Genomic DNA, 12999 nt, shown 5'->3' on the forward strand with positions numbered 1-12999 from the left:
TGCACAGAGACCAGGAGAGGAGCAATTACACTTTACTGCAGATTGTGAAAGTGTGCTCTGTCACTACATAGCTGATCGTTCACAAGGACAGTACTTCATCACAGAACAAATTATGAAGTGTCTACATACATGTGTCTCCACGCCTCTCCTCCTCTACTCTTCTCTCCTTGTCTACTCTTCTCTCTTCTCTTCTCTTCTCTTCCTTTTTCTATCACACCAGTTAACATATAAAATGTATTACCAAGTAGTACTTGCATTAGAAATATTTTAATTTTATTTTTTGGTAAACACCACCCATGTCACTGTCCTCACTTCCTCTTGGTCACACTGGAGAGTCTAAGTAACGGTCCCTTCATAGTCATCCATGGCTGTATGACTTGATTTAGCCTGTGAAGTATTCTGTGCTAAATTACCACCTCACATTCCCTCTTCCTCATTCACAGTATTGATGAGGAAGAAGGGCCCTAGGTCCTTATATCACTTGTTGGAAGACAGACTTGCAGTATCCATTCTGATCTTTGTGTAAGGGAGAGGTGAATAAATCACTGTTGTACACTGCAAAAGAAATACAGTATTTTATTTGTTACCTCGTCATATAATAGGAAATATTCAATTCTAAGCTTTCTCTAGGTGAGTAAGTTTGATGAGGTTTACATGGAGAATAGCCTTTTCACCATAAAAGCCATATTAAATATGGAAACATTTCTAAATACTAATTTTTATACAGCTCTAAATTCTTTTTTTAAATATTTTTATTTATGATTTATTCCCTTTTGTTGCCCTTGTTGTTTTATTGTTGTAGTTATGAATGATGTCGTTGTTGTTGGATAGGACAGAGAGGAGAGAAGACAGAGGGGGAGAGAAAGATAGACACCTGCAGGCCTGCTTCACCGCTTGTAAAGCGACTCCCCTGCAGGTGGGGAGCCGAGGGGCTCCAACGTGGGGAGGCAGGGCTCGAATGGGGATCCTTATGTGGGTCCTTGCGCTTTGCGCCACCTCCGCTTAACCCGCTGCGCCGCCCGACTCCCACAGCTCTAAGTTCTTACTGTGAGTTTATGCGAAAGGTGTAGTGATTTTCTCAGTTTTAAAATTGCACTTGATTTTGGATGGGCTGATTAAATTATTTTTCCTTTTTTTTCTAAGCTATTTTACTGGAGGAAATAATGGCTTACAGGACAGTTGTCAACATATGGGGACAGTTTCTACAGTTTCGTATGTCCCCATGGTGTGTTTTGCACACCACTCCCACCAGCAGCCCTAGTTCCTGCTCATCACCACGTAGTGAGTATCCAGTGCTCGCTCCCCAGCCCCTCTCTCCAGCCTGGAGTTCAATACACTCCACCCAGTCCAAGTTTGCTTTTTTTAAAAATAATTTTATGTATGTATGTATGTATGTATGTATGTATGTATGTATGTATGTATGTATAATAAGAGCTACAGGGAGAGGAGAGGAGAGGAAAAGAGAGGGAAGGGGAGGAGAGGGGAGGGGAAGGGAGAGGAAAGGGACTAGAGCAATGCAGTCGGGCTCTTGTTTATGGTAGTGCTGAAAATTGTATCTGGGAGTTCAGAAGCCTAGGCATGAAAGACTCTCACAGACCATTATGCTATCTCCTCAGCTCACCAAGATTGTTTTTTCTTTCTCTTTCTCTTTCTCTTTCTTTCTTTCTTTTTTTTTTTTTGCCTCCAGGGTTATCACTGGGGCTTGGTGCCTGCACTATGAATATACTGGTCCCGGAGGCCATTTTTCCCTTTTTTTTTTTTTTTGCCCTTGTTGTTATTGTTGTTGTTGTTGGATAGGACAGAAAGAAACAAAGAGAGGCGGGGAAGACAGAGAGCAGGAGAGAAAGAGACACTTTCAGAGTTGCTTCACTGCCTAGGAAGCCAACCCCTGCAGGTGAGGAGCCAGGGCATTCTGATGCGGGTCCTCACTTCGCACCATGTACACTTAGTCTGCAGAGCTCCCACCCGGTACCCCCCCCCCCAAGATTGCTTTTTAATGACCACTGACATATGAGACCAGCTGGTACTTTTGTTTTTTTCTGGCTTGTACCATTTGACAGGATTCCTTAAAATTCTACCCAAGATATATACAAAGAGACTATTGTATCATTTCTTTTTTTAAATAAACTTACTTTTTTAAAATACTTATTTATTTATTGGATAGAGACAGCCAGAAATTGAGAGGAAAGGGGGAGACAGGGAGAGAGAAAGAGAGACACCTGCAGCATTGCTTCACCATTTGCAAAACTTTCCCCCTGCAGGTGGGAACTGGGGCTCGAACCTGGGTCCATGAGCTTTGTAACATGTACTCTTAACTAGGCGCATCACCACCCAGCCCCAATTGCATCATTTCTCCCAGCTGAGTAGTATCCTATTGTCATCTGCTATTAGACATCTGGGTTAGGTTGAGGTTGAGGTTCCTATAAACTGTGCTTCTAGAAACATAGATGTGCAGAGAGCCCTTTTGATGGGAATTTCTGTGTTTATTTTGGATAGATTGGAAATTAAATGCTACATGGATTAAAGGGTATGTCCGTTTTTAGTGTACTGAGTATCCTATAATTATTTTCTTCAAACATATATCTCCTCTATAGATAGAAAAATACAGAAAAACACACATTCTCAAGTTGAAAACATTTCCCTTTTGCAAAAATAAAAATGAACTTTTCAGTGAGATAACCAGCACATTTTATATGGACAAACTTTTTTGATGTTATTATTCATCCCAATAAAAGACTCAGCTTACATATTAAAAAGACTCAGTCTGTGATTTAAAAAGTTTGAAACATTCAGTAAATTTTCCCCTCTCATATTAATTAAATAGTGATTTATATGACTACAAATCAATAGGAGTGTACATAAACATCATTCCCACCACTAAAAGACTGTGTCCCATCCCATCCTCCCTCCCCCCTACCCTGTGAGGCTGAACATGCACTCTCACCCTCAACCCAGGGTTGTTTTTTTTTCAATCTTCAACACTATGTGATAATCCAGAGGTGAGCAAGATGCCTAGTTTCATTACTCTGTTTCTGCCTTTCGGTTCCTGTTTATTCAACAATTTGTTTTATATCTTAGCACCTTTCAACCTCCAAGTTGCAGACACTACTAAGATGCCATCCTGTCTTCCCTGGGCATATGACCTCACCAATGTGTCCAAGAACCTCACCTCTCCAGAGCTTTATCCCACTAAAGAAAGATAGGAATAGGTGGGGGTATGGGTCCATCTGCCAATGTCCATGTCAAGCAGAGAAGCAATTAGAGAAGCCAGACCGCCCACCTTCTGCACCCCATGAAGAGTTTTGGTCCATACTCCCCAGAGGGTAAAGAATAGGGAAGCTTCCAATGGAGGGGATGGTTATACAGAACTCTGGTGTTGAGAACTGTATGTATCTCTGTTATCTTACAATCTTGTTCATCATTATTAAATAATTAATAAAAAATTTAAAAAGAGAGAAAAATAAACAGAAACTCTACCACAAATAAGAACTGAATGCAGATGGAGGAAAAACAATGTTGCTAGTTAAGAGTGAGCATGAACAATAGGGAGCAGTTACATGACTGAGATGGTTTCAGATGATGGACACCAATACCCTTTACAATGATGATTTATGGACTGATCACTCAATGACAAAAGCAAATGTTGGTTACATCTATACATAGATCATCTTAGCATCACTGTATCACCTGAGGCAAATTGCTCGATTCTATGACATATTGTGATACATTAAGTACATGTTTCTTGTGGAGATGGAGTAAGAGGGATCTGTTTTACCCTATTATATGAAACAATGAAAATTTTGATGAATATAATTAACTGTGCTTTCTACACATTAAATAGACATTAGACAAAGGGAGATAATATCAGTGAGAAATGGAAAATGAAAAAAAAAAAATCGCCCTATAATTGCATCAGCTTAGTACCTTGCAAAGGTTTCTAGTTTGCAAGATAAAGAAGGGAATCCATGCGGAAATAGCCAGAAAAGCTGGGTGGAAGAAGTTGAACAGAAAGTCTAGAGAGTTAGAAATAGAGAGGCAGGATAATAGGAAGGAGAGAGTAAGTCAGAGAGGGAACTCAAGTATTTATAGAACCTTTCTGCCAGTATTGATCTGAGTACTGAACCACGTAGGCAGGAAGGATTATAAAAGGATTAATAGGAATTGTTCTCTGTACTTTCTTATTGTTGGGAATAGTACTTTTTTTTTTTTTTATAAGACAGGTTGAAGAACCCGAGAGCTTAGGGAACACAGGATATGCTATTCAAGAAGATCCTGCTTAAGTAGGAAGTAATAAATAGTTCTAGTTGGGGTCCAGGTGGTGGTACACCTGGTTGAGTGCACATGCTACAATGTGCAAGAACCCAGGTTCGAGACCCTGGTCCCCACCTGCAGGGGGGAAAGCTTCGCAAGTGGTGAAGCAGTGCTGCAGGTGTCTCTCTGTCTCTCCCCCTCTCTATCATCTCCTTCCCTCTTGATTTTTGGCTGTCTGTATCCAATAAATAAATAAAGATTAAAAAAAAGTTCTACACTGAATACTGCCACGGATCTGCTTAACAAATGTCAAATTTCTTTTCCTTTCTCTAAAAGAAAAACTTGGCTCAGGAATGGTAAAATCATGAATGCATAAGGTCTTGGTTCCAGAAAGGAAGGAAAGAAGGAAGGAAAAAGGGAGGAAGAGAGAGGGAGAAGGGATAATTTCTGAATCTATAATTCTCACATGCAATAATGTAAATTTCTTTTTTTTTTCTTTTTTGCCTCCAGGATTATTGCTGGGACTTGGTTCCTGCACTACAAATCCACTGCTCCTGGAGGCTATTTCCCCCCCCTTTTTGCCCTTGTTGTTTATCCTTGCTGTGGTTATTATTGTTGTTGTTATTGCTGTCATTGTTGCTGAATAGGACAGAGAGAAATTGAGAAAGGAGGCGAAGACAGAGAGAGGGAGAGAAAGGTAGACACCTGCAGACCTGCTTCACTGCTTGTGATGTGACCCTCCCTGCAGGTGGGGAGTTGGAGAATCTGACCGGGATCCTTACACTGGTCCTTGCACTTCGTGCATTATGCACTTAACCCACTGTGCTACCACCTGACCCCCAAAGTTGTGAATTTCTAATACATTCCCACATGCTGCTGCTAGCAGCGGACTGAGAACCACACTTGAAGAACCAGTGGTTCACAGAGTAATATGACTAGGAAAGAGCAGTTTTTACCTTCTTCCTGACTGTCTCCACAATCTTTACCCTAAATCACCCCAGTGTGTGTGCACTAACATATATTCGTGCTCCTACACTTTGGAAACAGAAGTAAAGCTTCTACTCTGCTACCAGACACAGTTTGTACTGACTCAGAGGATGTGTTTTCTTGAGCCAGCAACTGGAGCAGTTAAGGACTAACACGTGGGTTGTGAATGGTTTGTGGGCAGTATTCCACAGCTGTCAATAATTTACATATTGTATTCATTATCTACTCTGAATATACTTCATGCTGAAATTCATTAGCATTAAACAACAGGGGCCAGGCGGTGGCATGCCTGCTAGAGCACACGTTACAACGTATAAGGACCTAGGTTTGAGCCCTTAATCCCCACCTGCAGGCAGAAGCTTCATGAGTGGTGAAGCCGGGATGCAGTGTCTCAGTTTCTCTATACCTTTCTATGTCCCCCTGTCCTCTCAATTTCTGTCTGTCTCTATCCAGAAATAAATATGACTTTAGAAACTGCAAAATAACAACAAACAATATCTAGAAGCAGCATAGAGGAGTGGTTCTGAATCAGATTCTCTCAGAACGCTGCAATCAATGCCATTTGATCATCTTAAGACTTAATTGGGCAGGGGGGTCGGGCAGAAGCATAGTGGGTTAAGCACACGTGGTGCAAAGAGCAAGGACTGGCGGAAGGAACCTGGTTTTAGCCCTGGGCTCCCCACCTGCAGGGGAGTCGCCTCACAAGTGGTGAAGCAGGTCTACAGGTGTCTATCTTTCTCTCCCCCTCTGTCTTCCCCTCCTCTCTCCATTTCTCTCTGTCCTATCCAACAACGGCGACATCAACAACAATGATAATAACTACAACAATAAAAAAGGGCAACAAAAGGGCAACAATAAATAAATAAATATTTTTAAAAAGCAAGCTAAAAAATGTTATTTAAAAAAAAGACTTAAAAAAAAAAAGACTTAATTGGGCTTACTTCCAAGCCAACTATAGGGCTACTGAAATGTCTTAGTATATTCCTTCTAAATTTACTCATATGACTGTTAAAAAGCTCAATCCTTTGTCACATGTGCTACCTCACCACATCGTAGTTGGTTTACTTTAGTGTGAAGCTGTCCAAGAGAGTGGGAAAGTGCCCCACATGGAAGTCAAAGTGTTCCTGTAGTCTAGCATTAGACGCAATATCTTAGTACGCTATCCTAACCTAGTCAAAAGAAGTCCATGGTCAATAAAAGGAAAGATTACACAGAGGCAGGAATAATAGGGCACAAAAGTGATTGGAATCTTCTCAGAGTCACCGTTTTAAAAGGAACTCACAGAGCCCAATGTATTTGTAAACCGAGTATTAACTTTATCCTGACAATAACCAGTGATCAATATTGATTTAAGAGAAATCATACCTTTTAAAAATGTGATTGTATGCTACTCAAGTACACTGTTATTTATCTTGTTTAGTCACTAAATGCTTGTAAAGGTTCCTGTTACAGTATTTTATCATGTAATTAATAATTATAGTAATGAAAATGACAAACTTATGAGTAAAAAATAATAAGCATCAATTTATTGGTTTTTTAATGCCATAAAATATGAGATAAAGACATATCAATAACATCTAAGAATTTATAATTTACTTTCATATGGGTTAACAGTTTGGAACTGTATTAAAATTTCCATACAAAAAAAGTGTCACTGAATTCAGAAAAGGTATATTATTGTTTTGAATACCAGACAACAGTATTTAACATATGCTGTTAGCTCATTTTAATTTTACAAAAATCTCAATTACATAGGAAATAGGGGCTCAAAAATTATAAACACATCACCCAAGATTACATAGTTTTTAGTCTTGAATCCTGATCTGGTATTCAGACAACTCTAAAACTCCTGTAATATAGATTTTTCTGTTGTTTTTAACTCACAAAAAAGCAAGTTACTTTATTCATCAAATTTTGCCTCAAATGAAGCTTTGTTCATAGCAAAGCATTAGGGCATGTCAAATTCTTTATTAGAGAAGTAGAATCTAAAGCTATCTTTGCTGTTGCTATAGAATTTATCTGTCATATACATGAGTTATGATTTCAATTATGCAACATGTAATTACATAGCATGCCTTAAAAAAGGTTAAAAATGTCCTACAGCTTTAAGAAAAATTTGGTTGACTTTGGAATGGTTGCCTATCTAATTACATATCTGTAAGAGCTAGTTTTAACTACTTTATTGAAATTTGATGGGCATGAAAAAGCTATACATATTTAACGCATAAAATAATGAGTTTATAAATATATAATTGTGAAATTACTACTATCTGCACTATGAATATTTTTATCACCTCCAGAAGTTTTCTCTTTATTACTATTATTGATGAGACAAATTATTATGACAAATTAATATTTTTGAGACATGGTCTTCTTCCCATTTTTATTTTATTTTATTAGTGATTTAATAATGATTGACAAGATTGTGGAGTAAGAGGGGTACAATTCCTTACAATTCCCACCACCAAAGTCCTTCACGTCTTTTTTACTGCTATTACCACTATTAAAAATCCCCTTCCTCCTCCTCCCCTTCTTCTTCTTCTTCTTCTTCTTCTTCTCCTTCTTCTTCTTCTTCTCCTTCTTCTTCTCCTTCTTCTTCTCCTTATTATTATTATTATTTGTGAGATTCTATATTGATGTATTTTTAAAATTTTTCTGACCATGTCTAGCCCTCAGTTATGTTCTTTTTTAAAGGAATTTATTTATTTATTCTTGCAAAAGGTAGGAGGAGAGAGAAAGAACCAGATATCACTCTGGTACATGTGCTGCCAGGGATTGAATGTGGGAGCTCATGCTTGAGAATCCAATGCTTTATCCACTGCGCCACCTCCCGGACCACCCCTCAGTTATTTTCTATTTTCTAGTATGCAGTATGCTGCCTTTGGGTAACTATGTAATCCAGCTGTATGGGCAACAGGTATATTAAAATAATACATTCAGTTATCGCTATGGGAAATAGAAAACCATAGCCTCACATTTTGACAGGCTTGTAACACAGTCTGCTAGCATGCCTAAACTATGTTCAGCTTTTTCATCTTTTTTCCCTTTTATTTTATCTTAATGGAGCCTCCAAATGAAAAGGCATTATTTGGAAGGTAAACTGAGATACATACATACTAAATACATATTTATATGTCTTAACCAGACTCATATGACATCAGTCATGAAAGAGTTCCTCTTGATTATGTCAGCTAATCCTTTCTATCAAATACCACATCCACTAGCTGTAGCTCACTGGCTTCCAGTGACATTTAAGAAGCAACTATCTCAAGATAAGCATAGGAATAAGCTAAGGATGTTATAGATGCCCTATTTTCAGGTATTCTGCATGTTGGAGAAGAGATAATTTGCAGATAGAAGTAATGAATATCCTATTAGCAAAGATCAGACAAGAGTAAATGTAAACAAGCAAACAACAAAAATGGAGGGTGCCCAAGAACCGAATGGCTGAGTTTAAGGTAAGTGAACAATGCATAGAAAAGAGGTTGGCATTAAGTCCAGAAGGAATAATTATAGTCAATTTGAATAGAGTTTAGGAGTTTAAACATACTCTGCTACTAATGGAAAAAATGACTTTCTGCAAAGAGAGAAATAACCAATAATCCTTATCCTTTCATGGGGAAGTATTTTTGATCATGATGAAGAATAGGAGAACTTATAATTCTTAACTCACTGCAGCATCCATGCAACTGAAATTATTTTGTCATACCTAAAATAGACCTACTAGCTTTTTCCAAAATGGAGACCCCAAATCTCATCTGCTATATTTTTGCCTTTAGGCTCCTGATAATTAAACAATTTGTTCTGCTTTATATCTTAATCCTTTTCCAGCTACCAAGTGCAGATGCTACCATGACGCCTACCTGGTTTCCCTGGGCAGACAACCCCATCAATGTGTCCTGGAGCCCCCACCTCTCCAAAGCAAGGTCCCACTAGGGAGAAATAGAGACAGGCTGCGACACGGGTCGACCTGCCAACGCCCATGTTCAGTGGAGAAACAATTACAGAAGCCAGACCTTCCACCTTCTGTAGGGAGTTCTGGTGGTGGGAATTGTGTGGAACTGTACTCCTCTTAGACCTTAGGATTATATATATATTTGTTGTGGTGATTAATATTGTTGTTATTGGTGTCATTGTTGCTGGGTAGGACAGAGAGAAGTGGAAAGAGGAGGGGAAGACAGAGAGGGGGAGAGAAAGACACCACTGTAAAGCAACCCCTCTGGAGGTGGGGAGCCGGGGGCTCGAACTGGGAATCCTTGAGCTAGTCCTCGCGCTTCTCGATTAACCCGATGCGCTACCTCCTGACCCTCCTGTCTATATTTTTTATTTTATAAATAAAATGTTAAAAAAGAAATTAATTTTTTCATAGTAATAAGAAACAGATCACAAAGTAAGCAATATAGTTGTATCTAATGGATGACTCCACCTATGAAACACAGCATATCTAGACAGCACATTGTAGTTAAAGCAACAAAAATTTCATTATAAAGAACTAATTCAGAATTTTTTCTTTCTGAATTTTTACTTTCTGAAAAATTTTGAATAAAGTGTATTCGGAATGTATGGTGCGGTAGAAAACAGGCAACTATTACTACGAGGAAGAAGAAGCTCTTGATTTGAGCTCTATATTCTTGGTGTGTCCAGTTCTCGGGCCAAAGAGTCTTTATCTGTTGAATGATAACAGCCATCTGTATGAGAAAGAGGATTACTACTGTTGTGATCATGAGAACAGTGAAAGAATAGTTCAGAATAACTAAATCTCTTCGACTGAGATCTCTGTAAAACATAAAGCAGCGACTTTGTTTTGAGTCTATTGAATCTATACCATAGTGCAAAGAAAATATTGGCAAAAAAATAAGGCTACCCACCGTCCAAATCATAGTGCTTAGAACTACTGCATGGTACTTTTGTAATTGTTGTGTTTGAAGTTTTTTAAAATAGATGAGTAATCTGAGCATCACAATGGCCACATAGAAAATAAAGCTGAAGTACATATGGGCATAAATTATACTGCTAGCCAACCTGCAGGTAAAAGACCCCAAATACCAGGTGTCTAACACATAGTAGCTAAGGCGGAAAGGCAGACTGATTAGGAGTACTGAGTGTAGCACAATGATATTGAGAATTATTATGGAGATCATTGATTGACTATTCCTTTTGAACATCATACGTGACATCATAACCACTCCAGTCGTGCCTCCAAGGAAGACGATGGTGTAGAGAGTTATCAAGATCATCTTACACTGTGCCTCACAGTAGACTGGGTCTCGTTTTGACGTATCAGAGGGTCTGGTTGTACTGTTCCCTTCCATGGTTCACCATGACATACTCAGAAGGTCATAAAGTCCTACATCAAAAGTGATACAAAGTCATCGTGGCTAAACTGAAACTATACAACTATGCATTCATCATACCGAGTTTCACAATACCGGCCAGTCATTTGAAAGTCTAAAACTGTGATTCCAACAAATGTTGTCAGAGACTCTGCTTGATTGCCCACATATATGGCAGAGAAATAAGGGAGAGAAATATAATGACAAAATTAATTTGCTTGATTTACAACTTATGATTGTGCACCTGAGTGGTGTATAAATAGATATGTTTAAACTCAGATACCAAGTCTGGAAATGCCATGTTAGCCTCTGGCATAAAACTTAAGAAAGGGATTTACATGCACCAAATGTGGATATGAAAATATTCCTGTAATCTTCTAATTTTGTAAAAAAAAAAAAAACCTTAAATAATAAGTGGAAACAAACAAATAAAAAAAAACTCAAGGAAGCATAAGAACTCAGTAATATAAACTAATTATATTTTACTACTTTTTTAAAAAACAAAATTAATACACAAATTCATGAAGAACAAAATAAAGCAAAATAAATTACAGCTGGACATGTATATATCTGGTGCACATTCAGATCATATCAGGACATCCGTTTGGGGATGATGTAGATAGGACCACATAAGTCAGTTCAGGAGCAATAATAGCATAGTGGTTTAATTTACAGTCTCTCGTGCTTGAGGCATTTGGTATTCCAGGATCAAGTCCTGAAACCAGGCCATAGGACAGATCTGAGTAGTGCTCCGGACAAAAAAAAAAAATTAATACCATACAAATTATATTTAGAAACAAATTAAAAGTATTTCTTGTGGATAGTTTTTTTTTTTTTTTTTTGCCTCCAGACTTATTGCTGGGACTCGGTGCCTGCACTATGAATCCACTGATCCTGGAGCCCATTTTTTCTATTTTGTTGTTTTTATTGCTGCTTTTGTTGTTGTTGGATAGGACAGAGAGAAATTGAGAGAGAAGGAGAATATAGAGCAGGAAAGAAAAAGATACACACACCTGCAGACGTGCTTCACCGCTTGTGAGGTGGCCCCCCTACTGGTAGGGAGCCGGGGTTCATTCAAACAGAGATCCTTACACCAGTTCTTGTGCTTCTCACCATGTGCGTTTAAGCCAGTGCGCTACTGCCTGGCTCCTGTAGATAGATCTAAGAAAAAGAAGAAGCATCAAATAATATACACATTTGTCTTTTTTATTTTATTTTTTTTACTTCTTCCTATCCGAAGTCTTTTTAAGAGTGGGTTTTTTTTTTTTTTTTTGTGCCTCCAGGGTTATTGCTGGGGCTTGGTGCCTGCACCAGGAATCCCCTGCTCCTGGAGGTCATCCTTCCCATTTTGTTGTCCTTGTTGTAGCTGTTATTGTTGTCATAGCTGTTGTTATTGGAAAGGACAGAGAGAAATGGAGAGAGGAGGGGAAGACAGAGAGGAGGAGAGAAAGACACCTGCAGACCTGCTTCACCGCTTACGAAGCGACTCCCCTGCAGGTGGGGAGCCGGGGGCTCGAACCACGATCCTTTCTCCGGCCCTTGCGCTTTATGCCATGTGCCGCTTAACTAGCTGCGCTACCGCCCGACTCCCTAGAGTAGTCTCTTTTTAGTGTTTGTTTAAAATTTTCAGGCATGGATGTGTACCTGACAAAGCATGTATAGCAGAAAAATCTTTGGCAACCAGCCGTCCTCTAATTGAATGCCAACTCTGCCATTTAGTAATGGTGGACAGTACTTAAGTCTCCTGGCTTCCAGGATCACCAGGTGTGAAATGAGAAAGGCAAAGAAGGCAGTATTGTCTACATGAAAAGGTTGTTGGGAAAGTAAAGAAGTGAGTATGCTTGAGACAGCTGTGTAACTGAGAAATAAAGTGGCATGTGAAATTATAGTTCCCAAATGGAACAACAGCAAAAAAGACATTGCTTAACTCTTTCTCCTTACTTTACATAAAAGTGGATACTTGAATATGATTACATAAAACTGTGATCTTATTGCTAAGCACTTTAATTATGTAGCAACTTTTGAAAGCTTTTTCTCAGACCTTTGACTTAAGACAGTATCAGATTCAGGCATCCATTGGTCAAACTTGCCTCTGTGGAAGGGTTTCCTCAGGTCTCTTCCCTTTGGCTGGTCAGAAGCAGAGTTTAAGAATCTGTACCTATGTGAGACTTTATTCCACAGTGAACATCTAAATGTGTTAATATTTTCTTTTTGCTAGTTTAGAAACACCAAATAATAATGTTAAGATTATAAAGACAATTTTATTGTAGCATAGGAATATAATTATAACATAGGTATATTACTTAGCCAATACGAAATAAAGTCCTGCTATTTGCAACTTTCGTTAGATTGACATACCTAGTGAAATAAGTTAGATGGGGTAAAAAAAGAAACACTGTGTGTCTCACTCATAAATGTTTCCTAAAGA

At 38.6% G+C, this 12999-nt stretch overlaps 1 protein-coding gene across 2 annotated transcripts; it reads right to left on the minus strand.

The window, feature by feature from the left end:
- Positions 1 to 8550: 8550 nt before the first annotated feature.
- On the minus strand, positions 8551 to 12715 carry LOC103124777 (probable G-protein coupled receptor 141). 2 transcript variants are annotated; one of them, XM_060195853.1, is made up of 3 exons: positions 12613 to 12715; positions 11585 to 11732; positions 8551 to 10585 (listed from the first exon to the last, which is right to left on the minus strand). In XM_060195853.1, exon 3 carries the CDS (start codon positions 10548 to 10550, stop codon positions 9648 to 9650), a length of 903 nt encoding a protein of 300 aa, XP_060051836.1. In that variant the 5' UTR covers positions 10551 to 10585; positions 11585 to 11732; positions 12613 to 12715; the 3' UTR covers positions 8551 to 9647. The 2 variants fall into 2 exon arrangements, with proteins under 2 accessions (XP_060051836.1, XP_060051835.1); XM_060195852.1 differs by lacking the exon at positions 12613 to 12715 and having other exon boundaries at positions 11585 to 12003.
- Positions 12716 to 12999: the final 284 nt, after the last annotated feature.

This window comes from Erinaceus europaeus, chromosome 8 (assembly GCF_950295315.1).
Source record: "Erinaceus europaeus chromosome 8, mEriEur2.1, whole genome shotgun sequence".
Classification (NCBI taxonomy): Eukaryota; Metazoa; Chordata; class Mammalia; order Eulipotyphla; family Erinaceidae; genus Erinaceus; species Erinaceus europaeus.